We start from the raw sequence: 21,188 nt of genomic DNA, 5'->3' as shown, positions 1-21,188 counted from the left end.
TTGCTGGTATTTTGGCCCATTCCTCCATGCAGCTCTCCTCTCGAGCAGTGATGTTTTGGGGCTGTCGTTGGGCAACACAGACTTTCAACTCCCTCCGAAGATTTTCTCTGGGGTTGAGATCTGGAGACTGGCTAGGCCACTCCAGGACCTTGAAATGCTTCTTACGAAGCCACACCTTCGTTGCCCGGGCGGTGTGATTGGGATCGTTGTCATGCTGTAAGACCCAACCACGTTTCATCTTCAATGCCCGAGCTGATGGAAGGAGGTGTTCACTCCAAATCTCACGATCCATGGCCCCATTCATTCTTTCCTTTACACGGATCAGTTGTCCTGGTCCCTTTGCAGAAAAACAGCCCCAAAACATGATGTTTCCACCCCCATGTTTCACAGTAGGTATAGTGTTCTTTGGATGCAACTCAGCATTCTTTCTCCTCCAAACAAGACAAGTTGAGTTTTTACCAAAAAGTTCTATTTTGGGTTTTATCTGACTTTCTCCCAATCCTCTTCTGGATCATCCAAATGCTTTCTAGCAAACTTCAGACGGGCCTGGACATGTACTGGCTTAAGCAGGGGGACACGTCTGGCACTGCAGAATTTGAGTCCCTGGCAGTGTTGTGCGTTACTGATGGTAACTTTTGTTACTTTGGTCCCAGCTCTCTGCAGGTCATTCGCTAGGTCCCCCCCCCCCCCCCCCCGTGTGGTTTTGGCATTTTTGCTCACCGTTCTTGTGATCATTTTGAGCCCACGGGGTGACGGCTTGCGTTTAAGCCCCAGATCGAGGGAGATTATCAGTGGTCTCGTATGTCTTCCGTTTTCTAATAATTGTGGGAACCCACAGTTGATTTCTTCACCTGTTGCAGATTCAGTCTTCCCAGCCTGGTGCAGGTCTACAATTTTGGTTCTGGTGTCCTTTGGTCTTGGCCATAGTGGAGTTTGGAGTGGGACTGTTTGAGGTTGTGGACAGGTGTCTTTTATACTGATGAGTTCAAACAGGTGCCATTAATACTGGCAACGAGTGGAGGACAGAGGAGCCTCTTAAAGAAGAAGTTACAGAAATCTTGCTTGTTTGTAGGTGACCAAATAGTTATTTTCCCCCACAATTTGCAAATAAATTCTGGATTTTGTTTTCTCATTTTGTCTCTCATCGGTGAGGTATGCCTATGATGAAAATTACAGGCCTCTCATCTTTACTTTTTTGCCCCACTCCAGATTTCCGCATGCAGTAGCACAGTTCCTCTCTGGGCACCTTGTCATACGCTTTCTCTAGATTCACAAAGACACAATGGAGCTCCGTCTGACCTTCTCTGTAGCTCTCCATCGACACCCTCAAGGCAAATAACGACGCATCTTTTTAAAGTGTCTTATTGAGCCTATGTTATGTTATTGCCTACTTGTACTTTTTTGTCCTTCTCTCTTCGAAAACCACACCCACACAACTAAACATATTATGCACAATGTGAGAGGAATTGTGTTAAAGGAAATCACTCTGCTATGGGAGAAAAAGTATTTTGAGTTCCCTATAAAAGTAATCTGTTAAATTTGGGTACCGTGAGCTTTTTTTTGCTTTCGTGTTTGTGTGTTGTTGTCATTCGAGCAGTCCGGCCGGTGCACGGGTGCTAACGTCACAGTGGCTGGAGGAGCGAAGCTTGTGATGCAGAAGATAGTGTGCGTTCAGGATTATAAATGTGTTTGGCTGTGTGCTTTTATGCAATTGAGTAGCGACACACAAATACACGTGTATGAGGGCCCTGTTAACAATAGCCAGTACCTGTGTGTTATTAGAGTGTTTTACACAACGTTAAGTAGTGAAAGATACCGTGTAGCAATTGTTAAGTTAGCGGCCTGATAAATAATCAATAATGAACTAAAAATATGCCGACACATGATGCTCCCTTAACGTTTCTGCCTGCTGATCCTTCTTAGTGTTCGACAACATTGTGATGCATTCCAAAAAGTTGTTTGTGGTTTGCTTTTTATTTGCCTTCTTTTACTTTGAGGCCACGCCCCTGTGGCGGCAGTCAATCTTTTTTTCATCCAACATTTTTTAAAAACCAAAGGGAAAAGAAAGTAACAAGATGGAGGCGGTGCTTCTGGGAGGTTGTCCGGACGTAAGCATGTTAGCGAAAAGCGGCTGGCCGGTTTGCAGGCGGGCCGCCTAGAAGCACTTGCGGTGGACGATGGAAGGGCCGGCCTCGTCGTACTCCTGCTTGCTGATCCACATCTGCTGGAAGGTGGACAGCGACGCCAGGATGGAGCCGCCGATCCACACTGAGTACTTCCTCTCCGGGGGGGCAATGATCTGACAAGGATACGCGCACACGGACACAGTCACTACGTGTATAGACTCGTCCCAAAATGCTGAAATTTCAGGATGACCCTGAAATGCACTCTAACCTTTCCAGGTCAGCTTAATTTGACCATGTGTAAACCTTTGAATGCAAATGTCCAACTGTTGAAGGTATCGCTACTTTTTGCACAACTTGCGTGAAAGTGAATGAACAGCAACTTTCACAACAGGTCTCTGATCCGTGAAAAAGTCCAAAATGCGGGTTAGAGACCAGGTGCTGCACATCTCCGTGGCCAACTGCTCTTTGCAAAGATAAGAAAGTGCACAAGTAACTTGTCGACAAGTTTTTGCTTCAGGGATTCTCGACCATCCACAACACACACTAAGCTCGGTGGCCACTTCCTGCTTGAAGTGTCGTGCTGTTGAGTGCAGTTCGGTGTTGTCGCGGGATCATGATGTCAAAATGTCAACAGCAAGATGAAGACAACTGTTTCAATACAAATTGTGAGTCAACCACGACATTAATGGATTGTTCATCTCCTTGCTGTTGAAATAAAAGTTGGGTAAAAAGTTCTGAAACATTGAACAGGTCAAATTAGATGAACGTGTCAAGGTTGGGGCGGGGGGGGGGGGGGGGGGGGGGGGGGGGGGCTGGCGGGTCTTTAAAAAAAAAAAAAAAAAAAAAAAAAGATCTATTGTCACAAAAATGTATGTTGACATCTGTTACTTATGGCCACTTCAACATCTGAAAAGATCAGAATGATCGCTGCAGGATTTTGGACTTTGTGGATGTTAAGCGTTTTCTGCACGACTAAGCTTTTTCTGTATAGCGAGCGCCTATGGAGAGGAACATTTTGAACGTCCATAAAATCCAAAATATTGGGCCGATCGTTCTAACATTTGAGGTTGAAGTTGGCAGAAGGTGAGAAGTCTGCAGAAATGTTGGTGATGATTGACTGCAGTTTTTGGACATTAAGCGACAAAAGTTTTTTTTTTTACGTTTTATTAAGAGTTTTATACTGTCCCGGTTAGGCTGTATTTCAGGTTCATCAGGAAATGTCACCCCAAAGCCCAACATCCCCAACTTTTGGGGAGTAGCGAGTGTGTGTCTATAGACAGGTGCTGACTTGTTGATATGTAAGGGCAGGTTCTAACCTTGATCTTCATGGTGCTGGGCGCGAGCGCAGTGATCTCCTTCTGCATGCGGTCGGCGATGCCGGGGTACATGGTGGTGCCCCCCGATAGCACGTTGTTGGCGTACAGGTCCTTGCGGATGTCGATGTCGCACTTCATGATGCTGTTGTAGGTGGTCTCGTGGATGCCGGCCGACTCCATGCCTGCCGCAGTGCACGCCGCGTTACGATCGGCTAGAGACGCACGGATGCAAAGAGACGCACGCACCGATGAAGGACGGCTGGAACAAGGTCTCGGGACATCGGAAGCGCTCGTTGCCGATAGTGATGACCTGCCCGTCTGGGAGCTCGTAACTTTTCTCCAGTGAGGACGACGTGGCCGCCGTGCCCATCTCGTTCTCGAAGTCCAGAGCCACGTAACACAACTTCTCCTTGATGTCGCGCACGATCTCACGCTCGGCTGATGCACAAAACACACCGCCGTCGTTCAGATGGCGCCCACGTGTCAGGCAGAATCGGGAACACGTGATGACAGGCAGACATACGTCATGGACACGATGAAAGACGCCAGTGTGGGCGAGTAACTAATTACACGTAACGTGATTACGTTATTTAATGAAAACATTTTTTGCAATTGTAACCCTTTACAATAAGGGAGAAAATGTGTCATTAAAAGAAAGTTTCTTTTGGGGATTTCTATGATTATAATTTTCGTTACATTTGGAAAATAGCCGCAAAAGCTCTTTCCCCCCCCCCCCAAATCCCTTCCTCCTTGTAAAGCAGACACTTGTGATTGGCTCTCTCTGGTCACGTGCCATTCTGCTCGAGCATCAAAAGCTTGATTCATCGTTACACTGACACTGAACGGTTTCATCTTGATAATGTTTTGGAACATTCACCCTTCTGGGTTATCATATGAAGAGATATTGTGCACATTTATCATTCGGTCAACATGGTATGATGTTTTCCACATGCTTTAGTGTCAACTGTACGTATAACGCAACAAATACATTTTTGTTATTGCTTTATATTTCATCATGTTCTGTTATCAGTTTATTCTTTGTGTAAAGAACAGAATGAATGAATTCATTGTTAATTCCAAAATATTGAACCACGGTTTGAAACCACTTTTTTCGAGGAAACATCCAAATTTCATAAGTCATCAAAATGTAATCAAATGTAATTGGTTATTATAGTGTAGTTATACTTGGCGAAAGTAATTGAAATAGTTCCAGGATTAGGAGCTCTTCAACAGGTTGACGAAGCAGCTACATTTGCAAAGACATCTTCCCGACGCTGACGATGACACACACGATGACGAGCACATCGACAGGCGTACACGTACCGGTAGTGACGAAGCTGTAGCCGCGTTCGGTCAGGATCTTCATGAGGTAGTCGGTGAGGTCACGTCCAGCCAGGTCCAAACGCATGATGGCGTGAGGCAGAGCGTAACCTTCGTAGATGGGAACGTTGTGGGTCACGCCGTCCCCGGAGTCCAAAACGATGCCTACCAGCACACGCCTGACATGTCACAAGGTTACACATGACTGCCCGCCTGCGTGGCCGTCGTGGGCACCTGTAGTGCGTCCGGAGGCGTAGAGGGACAGGACGGCCTGGATGGCCACGTACATGGCAGGAACGTTGAACGTCTCAAACATGATCTGCACAGAACGACGAAGCCGCAAAAGGACATCATGCATCTAATTCCGGCGTTCCAGATCACAAACTTTGAGCGTGGCGCAGCCGAGATGCAATTTGACACGAGTGCCAACAATAATCGTGAAGCTGCGCCCGACGTCACCCAATAGAGACAGTGTAAATGTGACTCAGGCAGATAAGATGTGCACAAGTCACCTGTGTCATCTTCTCCCGGTTGGCCTTGGGGTTGAGCGGCGCTTCGGTCAGGAGGGTGGGGTGCTCCTCGGGGGCCACTCGCAGCTCATTGTAGAACGAGTGATGCCAGATCTGGCCAATCAGAGAGCAGAGGACATGTTCAGAGGCGGCACATGAACAGGCGGGCGGCCCGTTCGAGTAGAAGCGGGCTGGCCAGACGTGCACCTTCTCCATGTCGTCCCAGTTGGTGATGATGCCATGCTCAATGGGGTACTTGAGGGTGAGGATTCCTCTCTTGCTCTGAGCCTCGTCGCCCACGTAGCTGTCCTTCTGGCCCATGCCCACCATCACGCCCTGCGCACAGACGCACGATGAACTGACAACGGCGGAAAAGGTTGGCGTAGCTCAGCTATTCCGCAGCCAAGGCGGCCGGCGGCGGCGACCTGGTGCCTGGGCCGGCCCACGATGGACGGGAAGACAGCCCTGGGCGCGTCGTCTCCGGCGAATCCCGCCTTGCAAAGTCCCGATCCGTTGTCACACACCAGGGCGGTGCTCTCCTCGTCGTCGCACATGGCTGCAGGCAGGGGGCACTACCACGCTGCGAGGGCACAAACGAGACACACACCTGATGAGCTACTTGTGCTGACTGACACACGTGACACTGGCCGGGGGGCGCGAGCAAGTCCCAAGTCCTGTGGGAAACGCACGAGTGCAAGGCAAGGAAAAGGAAAACTTCCTAGTTTGGGCATGCGTGTGCCCACCCACACCTCTCAGCTGTGTGCACCATATATGGGCATCACATTCCTCTGCACCCGCAAACAGATTCCTTCCGACCAGAGACCGCGTGAACTGGCAGCCGACGTCAACAGAGACCTTTGGTGGACATTCGAAGTCCAGGAAAGTAACACACGAAGATGAAGAGGAGATGGGGAGGATGAGGATGTGATGAAGAGGAGGCCGTGACGAAGATGAGGACATGATGAAGGTGAGGAGGTTGTGAAGAAGATGAAGAGGAGTTGTAGAAGAAGAAGAGTGCGAGGATCTTACCGTGGTGCTGCTGGGCGCAGAGGTCGGGAGGTCGAAGGTCGTGAAGGTCAGGAGAAGACGAGTGAACGAGCGGCGACCAAGTGAGGCTCCCGGTTGAGGAGACTCCTTAAGAAGCCTCCTCCGCCTCCTCCTCCTCTTCTCATTCATCCAAACAAGGAGCGGTCCCCCTATTCCGCCCCCCCCCCCCCCCCCAACCCCTCCATCTCGTCCGCTGCAGTTGGTCTGCTTGGCTCCTTATAGGGCAGGCCTTGAGGGAGTCAGCCAATCGGACGCCGGGGACCCTCTCCCGTTTTCTAACTTTCCTTCATGATGAAGATTGAGCAATCGCTTCTTGTCTCGGTCCAGGTTGTTCTCAGAGTTCGGTTCAAATTTGTTTTTCTGTTCCGGCTTCTGCCCTTGGTTCTTCTCCATGTTCGTGTCTTTCTCCTGGTCCGAGCGCTTGTCAAGCTCTACGTTGTCCTCAATGAGGCCCGTTGACCTTGCGGCGACCTCGGGCCGACCCCGTTCCTATATCCCGGCCGATATCGTCGTCTTCGAACAAGCCCCTCAGCCGGCTCGACCGATCGGCAGGTGCGAGTTCTTCTTTGGTTTCTGCTGAGCTGAAGACGATGGCGACATACTCCCAGAGGATTGTGGGTAATGTAGTCGAGCGTCAGGATAAAGCAGAGGATGAAGATGAGGTCGAAGGTCAAAATGGAGGCACGCACACTCGCTCTCCTTAAAAGGAAGACGGACGACGCACAAGACGACTTCCTGCTGAAGCGTGTGTGTGTGTAAAAAGTGCAGACGAAATGCAACAAGTAAAACATGAGTGTCATCAAGTCCTAAAAAGGAGTTGAGGAGACATGGGAGCCCCGCCAAGCACCTCCCCCCCACCCCCACCACTCCCCCTCACGCCTTCAAGCCCCCTTCCCTCGTAAGGCAAGAGCAGGGGTCATCAATTGATCACCTTCTCATTTCTCACACTCACACACACACACACTCTTCGTTGACTTTGACCGAAAATGGGAAAACATTTGGCCTCATGACGGATCTGTGAAGCTGGAATCTGATTGGTCGACGAACATCCTCACAGCATGTAGCTGGTTTGGAATGTGTGTGTGTTCGATGGTTTTTAGTGGTCCAGTTTGGAATTCTCGGGGGAATGTGGATACTTGGCTGATCAACTAGTGTCGTGCTTCTCACAGAGCAGCAGGTGGCGCCACTGCCCCCCTAAAAAACAATCTGACAATCAGCTTCTTTCATTGGATTTCAGCCACCCATCCATTTTGTAAACGTGATTCCCAGTGCCAAAATTCTTTTTTGACTATCTTTGCTAGCTACGTAAGATGACAGGTAGAACTTTTTGTTTTTTGTCCCAACTTTCAAGAGTTGAACTCTTTGTCTCAAATATTCTTCACCAATCTGCGTGAGTGAGCATTTTTCCTTTGCCAAGATGGTCCATCCATCTTGTGCCATATCAAGATGCTGATTAACCGTGACTTGCACAGGTGACCCTGAGACCACGTCTCAAGTGTGCAGTTGTATCACACAGTACGATGGCGTCGACGTCTCAAGTTTTGAGCGCGCAACTGGCGTGCCGCCTGCTTGTCTGCAGGTATGTCCGCCAGATCGAGCTGCTACCCGGCAGTTCAAGGTTTTGTTAATATCTCTACCATTCAAAGTCGCCTCCGAAGGGCTTGAGAGGATTTGCCAGTAGGTTCAACTGTATAAGACCTCCGACAAGTCCACATCGGGCACATTCACCTCCAAGATGGTCTAAGAGCCCTGCAGCTACCTGCGCAATTGCTGCAACATAAGCAAATTATTTCTACCCCAACTGTCACAAAGCATCTCAGGAAAGCTCATCTGCATGCTCGTCCTCGCCGGGTCGCGACCTGAACAGACTGAAGTTTGTCGTCCTCGCCGGGTGAATAAAGCCAATAATCTTTCTGTAGGGCCCAATACATGTGTTGTTGGTACGTGGGCACTGAAAAATTGAAATGGTGGCAGGTGTGGACTCCCAAACTATTTTTATTTTAGTCGACGTTCATGCTCTGATTTTTTTTTTCTAATTAGTTCTTCAGTTAGTCTTTGCTTGAGTAGTTTTTTTTCCACTGAATACTTTCTTACTCAAGTAAATATTTGGAGGTCAACTTTTTACTTTTACTGGTGTCCTATTATTCTAAAGTCCCACAACCCTTACTTGAGTAAAATATTTTAGCTGCTCTACCCACCTCGCGAACAGTCTGGTCTGTAATTTCCCTGAAGGCCTTCGAAGGCAGGAAATGACATCATCCACATAGTCGTGTATTTATATTTATTTTGTAGTGAAAGACAAACAAGGTCGAGGAGGACAACCACAGGAGCAACCCATCGCCACTTGGGATCACTACTTTGATTGACGGGGAACAAACCCCCCAAAAATGAATTTTTACAGATGACATCACACACGCACGCACGCACGTACACACACACACAAACACGCACGCACGCACACACGAGATGTGCGTGAATGAGTGTCAGTGTTTGTGTGTATGTGTTGCAGTAAAGTTAAGCTCCACCTCCTGACTGCCACTCAGGATGTCATCAACGCGTCGCTGCAGGTCGCCATCCAGCAGCGACCAATCCACTCTGAAAACTTCCTGGAAGCAAAAACAACAAAGTTACTTTCGTATGTGCGCGTCTTTTGTGTGTTTGTGTTCACGTGCTGTGTGTGTTTGTGCGTGCACCTTCTTCTTGTGTTTGGGTGGAGCTACTGGGGGGTTGAAGGTCATGTCTTTGACATCATAATCTTCAAACAACTGCACCGGCGTCCTGAACGGGAAGTGGACAAGCGTTACCATAGCAACAAGAGGGTCACAGCGTGCTAGCCGCGACAACACGCCGGCATACCTGCGACTCAGGTCGAGGGGGAGCGCGGCCCCGCCTTCGCTGGGGGCGCCGCGACTCAGATGGGACGACAGTTGGCGCACCAGCGGGTGGAAGTGTCTCTGCGGCAACGACACGGCGCTATGTCAAATATCAGCTCGCGCTCCTAAGCCGTGTGCGCGCGTACCTGCAGCGTGTGCAGCTCCCACATGGCGGTATTGTGAGCGTTGCAGTGTTCCGGTTGGTGAAGTTCGGGCAGGTAGAAGCCGCCGCCCTGAAGCTCATTGTCCAGCAGGAAGTCGCACTTGGGAAACGACTAATGCCGCACGCAAACCGCAAACAAAACCGGGAAAAGATCACTTCGACGCACACGCTCGCATGACCGCACACGCGCACACTTACGTGCAGGGCGGCCCTGGTAGCGGCGAGGACTCCCACGCTGGCGTTGGCGTCGACGTGCAGGCTGAGCATGGAGAGTCGCTTGATGAACGCCATCGCCCTCTGGGGGCTCACCTGCTTCCTGCGGCGGATCAACATGGCGTCCAGGCAGCGCAGCACGATGCTGATGTCATCATTAGGAGCCCCTGAGGGACACGGGTCGTCAACGCTCCCACTCCGCTATATAGCGAGGCGGCCATTTTGTCAAAATCCCTACAGTGGTGCCTTTGAGATATGAGTTGAATTTGTTCCATGCATGCTCATAACTCAATACACTCATATCTCAAATATTTCCTCATTGAAGTGTTGCAAATGCAATTAATCCGTTCCAGCCTCCTCAAAAAACAATGTAACATTATACTTGCATACATTAATGACATGAAAAAAAAAAAATCAAACACTTTTTGTCACCCTTTCTCCAATTGTGATGCTCATGGTGGTATGTGCGCCTTGGCCACCTGGGGGCAATATAAGATAGATATAGATATGCTGTACTCTACTGGAGATGACGTGGAGACTCTGCTCCTCTCGACTTCTCAGTACAGCACTAATATTAGTCGTTCGACACAGAGGCTAAAGAATATGTCTGAGTACTGTTCTATTGTCTGTCTACGTGTGTTGCTGCACTAATTGAGTTCAGATATCGCTGCTTAAAGGGTAACACCACCACCACATAGATGCTAATTGTTAGTCCATGAGTTTCCCATTGTACGTTAGCATGAAACTGGCAGTAGTTATGTCTTCGCTTTAACTACACAATGTGTAATTCTTGTTATTTTATGTTTACTTTTTGAGTAAACGTCAGCTGGGAAAGGCATTAAACAGCCTGAAAACTTTTTGGAGACTTACTTTACTAATTGTATCTGCCAAAGTACCGCTTGGTGTCACGCGAGTCGAGTTCACTGCCACCATACAGCATTCGTACCTCAACTTTGCACTCGCAAGTCAAAGCAAAAATAAATAAATAAATCAATGCTATGTCATCTCGAAAACCTCGTAAATTTGGTCACTCATATCTCAAGGCGCGGCTACATCATGATTGGGAGTCAGGAACGATGACTGCGTTCACAATCGTCATCGTTCCCGACGACCGATCACCACAAAGGGACCTTAGGGACCATTTTAGGAGTCCACTTCACAAAAATGATGTGTTGGAATCAAGTGATTCCCAACATTGCCTAATTCCGCCCACTTGATGAGAGAAGGACACCCACCTGCATGCAGACGAGGCAACATGGCGTACAGCTGAGAGTAAAAGTTCAGAGGGTCGATCGTGAGGACGTCACCTGCCACACAAACGCGCGCGTCACTTCATGACAGTACACACACGTACATGCGCGCACAAGCGATCCCACATACCTTGTCCTGACAGGATGGTGAAGACAGTCTGAATGCAGTGAAGACTCTCCCGATTGGTCAGATCCTGCACGGTCAAGCAGTAACCAATCAAATCAATCGTGCAGTCCCAACACTGACTCGTGGGCAGAGTCTGTATCATACTCACTCCTGATTGGATAAGGCTCTGAAGCACATTGAGTAGGTCATCAAAGAACTCCAAGTTGATCAAGTGGGCAAAACTGACAAGTGACATCGCAGTTAGTGTCAGTTCGTGTGTGCGCGTTAGTGTGTGCGTATTACTTGGCCAGCCCCTCCAAGACGGCAGGAAGGAGGACAGACTTCTGAGCTTTCTTCAGAATCCGGAAGTAGATGAGGAAGACGATGTTCAGAGTTTCAGTGTGCTGCAGAACGACAAGAATTTTAGTAGGACCGACTTCAGCTATCGAGCGTTTTTAAAATCCATTAATCTATTGAACATTCCATTGAATAATCAGATCAAAATGTATTCCACAATATAGTTTATTTATTACATTTTTTTTTTTTTTTTTTTTTTACCGATTACTGCTTATTAGCTGATTATAGTTGCTTATTTGGTATTGTTTAATGAGGCAATAAAATCAAATAAACAACAATTTGCTATATGCGGAACATCATGTGACCAAATCGGAAAACAGGTTTGTGGACTTCCTGTGTATGCTGTGCTAACGAGCATGACTACAGGTTGATGACATGATTGTATGAAGTCGAACTTGCCAAAGTTGTGTTTTCTTTAAACATGGAAGACGACAGAAATTTGAGAGTATTTACTGTTAAGAGGCTGAAATTTCGAGAATTTGGACAATTTTTATTTAAAAGCTCTCAACGAGTCATCGATTATCCAACTAGTTGTTGATTAATTTGCTCATGATGAGTTCACAATTAACTATTAACTGTTGCGCTTCTAAAATGTAGCTTTGTTTCACGTGACTAAACAATGACAACATTTCAAACGCTGAAACTAACTGCTGTAAATTTCAACCAATAGCGCGTGATGCAGCCCCTAAAGTGAGAGCGAGGACGCTCGCCGTTGCTCGGCTAGCCGTGCGCGAGGGTGCAACACATTTCACAGAAACAGCAAATTGGGTGGCCCCACACAGGAAACCTCAAGCAGGGCTCGTGTCCACGCCTTCTTGGAAATGTTGGGACAACAGCTATCTCGCCATCCATCATGACTTCAGCATTTTAGTAGCACACAAAGTTTGTCTTGACCCTCCAATACAAACGAGACTCGCGAGTGGCTAAAGTTCTCGAGCAAACAAAAATTTGAATTTGGGAGACCCCGTTGCACTCATCACCATTTTACTCTTCTTGTCTTTGCTGTCTGAGGCTTCAGCTTCCAGAAGCTCCTGCTGCAGTTTCTCCTCCGCCTTCTTCCACTGCACACACACACACACACACACACAAAGAGGGGGAGTGTTGTTGCTTGGCGACAGGGGGAACGCCGTGCGACGCGACCGGCCGGCCTTCCGTTACCTTGCGTTGCATGCGTGACAGTTTGTTCTTCTTGTCTTTGTGGCTCATGGTCTTGGCAGTGGGCGTGATGTCGCTCAGGTCCTTCTTCACGTGCACTTCCTGAATCCTCACACTCAGCAGCGTCTGCAGCACCTCCACACGCACACACACACACCGGCTTCAGTGTCTCAGCCATATTGGATGTGGCAGATCTGAACATCAAAACGATGCAAGCCAATGGACCAAATTTCCAAAAAGGGACAACTGGAAAATGCACAAATTTAATGCCGCTCACTCACAGTTTTAGGAAACCCAAAACGACCTATTTCACTTTTATTCTGATAATTAGAAATGTTTACTCCTTTCACTTTTAATTTAATGATTATAAATGTTTACTCATATGTTTGCGGTATATATACATATACATACATATATATATACATACATACATATATATATACATATATATATATATATATATATACATACATACATATATATATATACATACATATATACACATATATATATACATACATATATATATATACATACATATACATATATATACATACATATACATATATATACATATACATACATATATATACATACATATACATACATATATATACATACATATACATACACGTGTATATATGTATATATATATATATATGTATATATGTATATATGTATATATGTATATATATATATACACACACACATATATATATACACACGTATATACATATATATATATATACATACATATATGTATACATATATATCATTCAAGGATTTTAGTAGCTTCTCTTACTTGAGTACAATTTGTGGCTGTTCTCCCCACCTCTCCTTAATGGGAAATATTTCATGTGTGTCTCTAATAAAAAGATGGTGAACTGTAAATGCGACATGCTGCATTACCTTAGGCCTGACATTGTAGTTGAGACTTTTGACGAGACCAGAGAGGACTCGCACGGCAGCGAGCGAGGCCCCGCCCACCTTGTCCTGGCGAAACAGCTTGGCGAAGGCCTGGCAGCACATGTCGGACACCTGAGGAGACACGGCGCGTGTCAGGACGGGGCGTGATGAGAGGGTGCGGACGGGCGGGCACTCACCGTCTCGACGGGGTCGTTCATCAATGGCGCCAAGGCCACCAGGATGTTGTTGTGGAAGTTGAAGTGCGACATGGCGAGCAGCAGCTCACACAGGCAGCGCACAGCCACCTCGGCCAGGCCCGAGTAACACTCCAGAGACACCGCCCGACTGCGCTTGCTCTTCTTCTGCTTCCAGTCTGCATGCACACAAAAGGCCGTCAGCTCAAGCTGGCGCCATGCGAGTCTCGCCACGCGACTTCTTTGGCTGCCGTTACAAAGGCGGAATTGCGAGTGAGCGGCATTGCGCAGTAGGGCTGGGCGATTATTCGAAATTTAACTGTGATTTCGATTTTCGCTTCTCATGATCATAAAAATTTTATAGTTTCATAAAAACGCCACTGTGCGGGTTGTGTTTGCAAGTTCCTGCATTGTAAAAGCACCCTGAACGCAACGTTTTTTATCCAGGTCTATTTATTTGTATGTATTGTTTTTTATTTCTATAATTTTAATATATTATATCACTTCTTTCAGCTATATTTGGGCCCAGCCCATTTATCCAGTATGCAAGCTTCCACAGCACAATGCGACGGCACACGTTTACAGTCAATCGAAATGCGCGCTTAGACCATTTGACCTTTAACCACAACTTTTCTACGTCAATAGAGAACAAGGAGAAGGGATTCGTAATAAAAGCAATGATCTGTCGTATCAAGTGCAACACGTGGCTTTTGGTTCCCGTGTTTTTCGTACGCTTTGGCAGGGGTGCGCATCACAAATTTGGTGGTTCTCAAAGGAGCGCAAGAGGCGCTCATCTCCGTCGCTGCGTGTTGGCCGGCTTAAAGCGTCGCGGTGGGCCACGTGCTCATGTGACACGAAGCGTGTGACCACGCCCTGTGCTACCTTTGATGCACTGCTCCAAGTCCTCCAGGTAGAACTTATACTGACTCAGCAGTCCTTCCTCAAACTCCCGAAGCTGCTGCGTCTCCTTCTTCACCTGCGACGATATAATTGTCGCTGCCGTCGTCATCATCATCATCATCATCGCACTCTCACTGATTCACTACTAAGGCCCGACCAACATGGATTTTTTTTTTTGAGGCCGATTCCGATATTTGGCAGAGTAAAATTCCTATAACCAATTAATCAGAAAAAAATAACTATTTTTTGCTTACAGCAACAAAGATATGAAATACAGGCAGAACATGACAGTTTTACAATACTTTGTCCTTTTGTATTTAACTTTACAACAGCATAGCACAAATTGGCAAATAAGGGTCGATTGTTTGGCGATTTTTGATTGTCACAAATCTGGTACCTTGGTGGCTTTCTCTGCAGCGGTCAAAGGTCGTATCTTGTAGGTGGGGGCGATGTCTTTGAAGATTTCCATCAACGTCACCATTACCAACTTCCTGACTGTCACCGCCACACGAGGGTCCGCCTCCATCAGCATGCCACGCAGCTGCTTGACACACTTCATCTACATACACACAGACAACACACACGGGGGGAGGGGAGGGTTAGACACGCGCGTGCACACACACACACACACAACACACACAGGTGAGACTTTGCACACACGCGTGCGCACACACACACAGAGGTGAGATTTCATACGTGTGCACGCATGCAAGCACGACTGCAACGGACAAACAAAATTGCTGAAAAGATTGTCTGTAGCCCTCCTAGCCACCCTTGAGGAATTGCACGCTGCCAGAACTAAGACAAGAGTGTGCAAAAGCCTCTTGGACCCGCCGCATCCTGGTCACCACCTCTTCCAGCTCCTTCCCTTAGGTAGGTGCTATCCATCAATGCAAACTAAAACAAGCAGACATTCCAACAGCTTCTTCCCTCTTGCCGTTAACTTCTTAAACAGTTACAATTCCATTGCAACATGCTGCCAACTTTTCTTGAGATTGTTGTCGCATTTCTGTGGGGCCAATTATGTATTACTCGTGCACTCGCTGTAGTTGTCTCGCCATCCTGCACTATTTGCATATACTGGCCACTCATGCCAGAGTCGCATCTGCTCCATTTGCACACTGACGGAGGAGTATCTGCAACATTTGCACAACCGACATTGTCCCAGATGATCGCGCTACTCGTCGCTCGTCAACCGCATCCACTCCTTGAAGTCTCAGCGCCCTTTGCACAATGCTCATTGCACCGGACTATTGCGATATTAGTCATTCGAACTGCTCGAAGTGCTAGAGGACTCTGCATCTTATTGCACAATTGTTTTTTGTCAATGTCTTTATGTCGCCAAAGTGTTCTGTAAATTGACTGTCTGTTGTACTAGAGCGGCTCCAACTACCGGAGACAAATTCCTTGTGTGTTTTGGACATACTTGGCAAATAAAGATGATTCTGATTCTGATTCTGAAGAGTTTGATTTGAAAAGATAAAGCCCAGTGATCGTAAAAGACGGGAGACGCTGATATCGTAATACATTTCGTGTAGTGTTGCCATTGTCTGACCGAGATATGGCAAGTTTTGATGACAGCAGTCTGAGGTGGTGCAATCGTGACAGACCAAATTTGTCTTCAAGTCTCATCTCGGCATTACTTAAAACTACAGCATGCCAATTAAGGCAACTATTCATCAGCATGGTCATTGGTCAGGCTGTACAACCCCAAAAAAGCTGCGACCAAATCATGTGCCGGTGTGACTAACTGAAGAAGTTTGTTGCACCAGTCCAAAAGTTAGTGTAGAGCCCTGACACACACACACACACGCACACACACACACACACACGTGTGGCTCTGACATTTTTGACAGGGTTGGAGATGACAGTGGACGCCATGTGTGCGATGGTCAACTTCCTGTCTTTGATCTTGTGCGTTCTCGCTTTCCGTTGCTGCGCCGCTGTCAGCGGCGTGCCGCTCGATAGCTCCTCCCCCCCTGAAAAGAAAGGTGTGGCCACTTGATTGAGAGCTGCCGGTAGGAAGCGCCACAGTGAGCTTCCACGGTCGCTATGGCGATGTTGCTATTGACAAGATGGCGGCAAGTGGCATGTTGACCTCGAGTACAGTTTGAAGGTCATTCCTACCGTTTTCAGCCTCCTGTCTCGCTTTCTCTTCTTCGTCATCCTCCTCTTGCTCCACCGGCTGCTTCCTCACCACTCCACATGCACAACAGATGCCCATCAATAGTCAACAATGGTGATCAATTCAAGTGATGAATAGTCAACAGAAGGCCGTGTGACAATGCGATGAGGTCATATCGGCGTTCGGGCATCACCTCTGTGTACGCTCTGCGGGATGAGTCTCGTCTTGTCTTTGATTGGCAGCAGGTGAATGACTTCCGTCTCGGGCACGGCGGCCATCTTCCTGGGAAACTTCTCGTACCCTTGCACCACCTCAGACTTTCGCTTCTTGGCGGCGTGCACCGGCCCGCTATGACACGCACACAAACTTGATCCTCGGACACGCCTTGGACATGCGCGCATGTGTGTACACCGTTACCATGACGACAAGTCTCTGCTGAGGAACGAGGACATCTGCTGCAGGTCGTCGTCATCCATCATGTCGGTGGGCAAACTCTCCAGGAAGTCTTCCTCCTCCTCTTCCTCTGACACACGCACGCCACATGACAGTAACAGTAGCAACATGACAACATTTCCCCAAAACATTTTGGTTGACCACTTCAACTTGTGGCCCTCCGAGATAGTTCTCTCAAAATTCTTCTTTTCTTTTGGGCTTGTCCCGTTAGGGGTCGCCACAGCGCGTCATCCTTTTCCATGTCAGCCTATCTCCTGCATCCTCCTCTCGAACACAGACTGCCCTCACGTCTTCCCTCACGACATCCATCAACCTTCTCTTTGGCCTTCCTCTCGCTCTCTTGCCTGGGAGCTCCATCCTCATCATCCTTCTCCCAATATCCTCACTATTTCTCCTCTGGACGTGTCCGAACCATCCAAGTCTGCTCTCTCTAACTTGGTCTCCAAAACATCGAACCTCGGCCGTCCCTCTGATGAGCTCATTTCTAATTTGATCCAACCCGGTCACTCCGAGAGCGAACCTCAACATCTTCATGGGCTCTGCTTCCTGTCGTCTCTTCGGTCTCTAATCCGTCCATCATGGCTGGCCTCACCACTGTCTTCTAAACGTTGCCCTTCATCCTAGCAGAGACTCTTCTGTCACATAACACACCTGACACCTTCCTCCACCCGTTCCAACCCGCTTGGACCCGTTTCTTCACTTCCTGACCACACTCCCCATTGCTCTGGACGGTTGACCCCAAGTATTTCAAGTCCTCCACCCTGTAGTCTCACTCTTCCCCCTCCACCCCTCTTATTCATGCACATATATTCTGTCTGACTTCAGCTAATTTTTATTCCTCACCTTTCCAGTGCATGCCTCCATCTTTCTAACTGTTCCTCCACCTGCTCCATGCTTTCACTGCAGATCACAATGTCATCTGCAAACATCACGGTCCACGGGGATTCCAGTCTAACCTCCTCTGTCATCCTATTCATCACCACTGCAAACAGGAAGGGGCTCAGGGCTGATCCCTGATGCAGTCCCACCTCCAGCTTAAATTCCTCTGTTACACCTTCAGCACACCTCACCGCTGTTCTGCTGCCCTCGTACATGTCCTGTATTATTTATTATTATTATCCATCCTATTCATTAATATTCATTATTATTATTCATCCGCTTTAATGTCTTTGTAACTTCCCCCTTACTAATCATTGCCACTTCCTGGTCCACCACACTTGCCTCTTCTACTCTTCCTTCTCTCTCATTTTCCTCATTCATCAACTCCTCAAAGTATTCTTTCCCAGTCAACACATTTCCATCTCTATCCTTAATGACCCTAACCTGCTGCACATCATTCCAATCTCTAGCCCTCTGTCTCGCCAACCTGTAGAGATCCTTTTCGCCTTCTTTAGTGTCCAACCTGGCATACATGTCATCATACGGCTCTTGTTTGGCCTTTGCCACCTCTACCTTTGCTCTACGTCGCATCGCAATCTATTTCTTTCTCCTCTCCTCGGTCCTCTCAGTGTCCCACTTCTTAGCTAACCTCTTTCCTTGTATGATTTCCTGTACTGTGAGGTTCCACCACCAAGTCTCCGCCTCTCCTTTCCTGCCAGAAGATACACCAAGTACTCTCCTGCCTGTTTCTCTGATCACCTTGGCTGTAGTGGTCCAGTCTTCTGGAAGCTCCTCCGAGAGCCTGTCTCAGCTCTTCTTGAAAAGCCGCACAACACTCACCACATGGTTCTCTGCTCTACCTTTGTCTTCTTAATGTTCCTCCCCACCCCCAGACTCATCTTACACACCAGCAGTTCTCTTCGTGGACACATCCAAATGAGCGAGACGTTTCAAACGGCGCCACTTGCCCTAAAAACTCGACTTAAATATTGCAAATAGAAGATTATTAGTGAGAAGTAGTAATAGTAGCAGTAGAATAGCTCTTGTATGTCCGCAATCAATAGTTTTTTTTCCAGATTTCTTTTTTGTTCTGGAAGATTTTAGAGGCGTTTGAAGTGCTCATGTGTTTTAGGCTATTCCACAAAGATGGCGAGCACTTGTCACGCTCCAAGGCACAGGACAGTCACATGACGATCACAAACAGGTGACATGGCAGTGGGTCACCTCAAAGTGTGCCGTGATGTCTCACCGGGCCTGGCGGGCATGACGTCAAGTGGGCGTGGCGTGGCGAGCGCGGCTCCTTTCAGCGCCTGCCGCATCCTCTTGTGCTCCTTGCGCTGCTTCTTGTCGCAGTTTTGCCGCTTCATCTGCCGGTTCTTCAACTTGTTCTCCAGTTTCATGTTGCTCGTCTTCAGCAGCCGCCGGAACGTCGGCCGGCGCTTCTTGGAGCGAGGCTGCGGTCGGCCGACCCGAGAAGGAGGGAGGGAACACCAAGACAAACACGAGATCAGGGCGGCTTCATTCAAGTTCAACGTTCGTTTTGTTGATAAGCAGCAAATAACGTAACCTTTTGACAAATTGTGTAGAATTATTTGAGATTTTTGAATCCGTCAGGAAACCTTAAAATACCCCTTCCACACATTTGAAACGGTGTGCTGCATCTACTTTTCGATCATATATATATAATTTTTTTTGCATCTAGCCCCGCACACTCAGGATAAAGCGGGCTCGATTCCTCCATCATTTGGAGTGCAATGTGCCCCCCCCCCCCCCCCCCCCAAAAAAAAAACGATCACAATAAATTGCAGATATCAGCAATAGAGAGAAAAGTTCCACATGGAAAATGAGATATATTTAAGAGAAAAAAGCAGGACCGCGATAGGTGAACCCGGAGAAAATCAAGTGGCTAGCTACTAAACTTTACACCGATCTGATTGGCTTGATCGGTATCGGCCGATAATTATGCTGATTGGCTTTAATGTCTTAATTCGCCGATCCGATCAATCCGTAAAAGACATTCACTCCGCGTCGCCATTGTGTACAGTATATTGTAATCCAAAAGCTAGTTTATTTTTAGCCTTGTCGCTTGTCTTTTGACGTACTGCTGTAAATATTTGACAGTCAATAAAGTTATTTTTTTTAAAAAAGCATGTCGGCGGTGTGGGACAAACAACACGTCTGAGACAGACAACACAATGCGTGGATCAGACTACAAGAAAAATTTGGTCTTTCACGAATGCAAAAAAATCTTCGCATCCCGTCTTTTACGATCACGGGGCTTTATCTTGTCAACTCAAACACTGCTGGACACACTTGTCACCATGGCGACGACATTGCGATGTGTGTATTATGAGAACAAAATGGGGGGAAACGTGTGGTGGTGGTAACCGGTGCTCAGGAGATTTCGTTCCTTTAAGGCTTGCTTGAGGTTTGTTCCCGTACTTTTAATACGATATGGCTCGCAAGCAGGCAACAAAACGTTATGTAGACACATTGCTCCATCTTGTGATCGGTTATCTTTTTTTTTTAAACACGCTGATCGGCCCCAAAAATCCTCATCGTGTAAAGCCTACTAGCTACCTTTCTCATTTCGTTAAACATCCAGTATGCAGATTGCCTTTTGCCACTGCTGATTTTGGGCTGTTTTAGTGCCGCTCGATCATTGTGAACTGTGGGCCTGTGAGGCTCTTTGAGAGTCTTGTGAATACACATTACACAAATAAACGTGACTTTTAGTGCGACATCGTTTGGGGCGGCAGGAGCATCGCTCCCATCTGGACCGAACGCTCAAGACAAGGAGTGTTCTGGCAGGCTACACGTGAAGTTAAAGTGTGCTGTAACTGGTGATAATTGGGGTACTTTGACGAAAGCATGCCACACACGTGTAATTAACACACACGAGAACTCCCTTAAACGACGTTAACTCAAAGATTCGAAAGGCACTAAGGCGGCGGTGGGTTTCCACACAGCAATAGCGACATAATTAAACAAATCAATTCATCAATATGTCGACGTTGTTGAACACAGCCGCTCATGAAGATGCCGTTACAACAATTTCACATCGCGTTTGGCTTCTGTTTGAGTTTCACTCACCGGAGCCATTATGATTTTCGAAGGTGTTCACGTACAACGAAGACAAATACAAGCGATTCACATGCGTTTCCGTGACCCGGAAAGACTAACTAACAAAAGAGCTGATATGACGAAAATGTAAATATTCAAGTGAGACAGCGACACTGGCGGCAGGAGGCCGCACTGCAACTTGTAAAAGCAACTACCTAAAAGTGCAACTCAAT

General features: G+C 47.5%; 2 protein-coding genes across 2 annotated transcripts; both read right to left on the bottom strand.

Annotated features, from left to right (window-relative positions):
* Positions 1–1,955: 1,955 nt before the first annotated feature.
* On the bottom strand, positions 1,956–6,461 carry acta2 (actin alpha 2, smooth muscle). Its single transcript, XM_061755672.1, has 9 exons — positions 6,301–6,461; positions 5,697–5,851; positions 5,479–5,607; positions 5,275–5,385; positions 4,997–5,081; positions 4,766–4,927; positions 3,689–3,880; positions 3,443–3,624; positions 1,956–2,299 (listed from the first exon to the last, which is right to left on the bottom strand). Exons 2-9 carry the CDS (start codon positions 5,823–5,825, stop codon positions 2,156–2,158), a joined length of 1,134 nt encoding a protein of 377 aa, XP_061611656.1. The 5' UTR covers positions 5,826–5,851; positions 6,301–6,461; the 3' UTR covers positions 1,956–2,155.
* A 2,124-nt stretch (positions 6,462–8,585) lies between these two features.
* noc3l (NOC3-like DNA replication regulator) lies at positions 8,586–21,131 on the bottom strand. The gene is made up of 21 exons (XM_061755131.1): positions 20,986–21,131; positions 19,142–19,346; positions 16,978–17,083; positions 16,754–16,908; positions 16,563–16,634; positions 16,281–16,414; positions 14,833–14,994; positions 14,418–14,511; positions 13,539–13,714; positions 13,345–13,473; positions 12,439–12,570; positions 12,261–12,341; positions 11,227–11,327; positions 11,093–11,165; positions 10,948–11,011; positions 10,803–10,874; positions 9,553–9,734; positions 9,338–9,466; positions 9,175–9,272; positions 9,012–9,096; positions 8,586–8,924 (listed from the first exon to the last, which is right to left on the bottom strand). The coding sequence occupies exons 1-21, from the start codon at positions 20,992–20,994 to the stop codon at positions 8,802–8,804; spliced, it is 2,382 nt and encodes a 793-aa protein (XP_061611115.1). The 5' UTR covers positions 20,995–21,131; the 3' UTR covers positions 8,586–8,801.
* Between the last annotated feature and the right edge of the window lie 57 nt (positions 21,132–21,188).

The sequence above is a fragment of the Phyllopteryx taeniolatus genome, chromosome 19, assembly GCF_024500385.1.
Source record: "Phyllopteryx taeniolatus isolate TA_2022b chromosome 19, UOR_Ptae_1.2, whole genome shotgun sequence".
Lineage (NCBI taxonomy): Eukaryota > Metazoa > Chordata > Actinopteri > Syngnathiformes > Syngnathidae > Phyllopteryx > Phyllopteryx taeniolatus.
This window is presented reverse-complemented; position numbering and strand designations above follow the sequence as displayed.

What these genes read in the sequence shown, in the direction of transcription:
- acta2 (XM_061755672.1), bottom strand. Translation starts at nt 5,825, where the DNA reads ATGTGCGACGACGAGGAGAGCACCGCCCTGGTGTGTGACAACGGATCG. An exon ending in ACCGGGAGAAGATGACACAG is followed by an intron (nt 5,082 to 5,274) that starts GTGACTTGTGCA and finishes CGTTCTGTGCAG; the next exon opens with ATCATGTTTGAGACGTTCAA. An exon ending in CCAGCACCATGAAGATCAAG is followed by an intron (nt 2,300 to 3,442) that starts GTTAGAACCTGC and finishes TATCCTTGTCAG; the next exon opens with ATCATTGCCCCCCCGGAGAG.
- noc3l (XM_061755131.1), bottom strand. An exon ending in GAGACAGGAGGCTGAAAACG is followed by an intron (nt 16,415 to 16,562) that starts GTAGGAATGACC and finishes CTTTCTTTTCAG; the next exon opens with GGGGGGAGGAGCTATCGAGC. An exon ending in CACCCAAACACAAGAAGAAG is followed by an intron (nt 8,925 to 9,011) that starts GTGCACGCACAA and finishes TTTTGCTTCCAG; the next exon opens with GAAGTTTTCAGAGTGGATTG.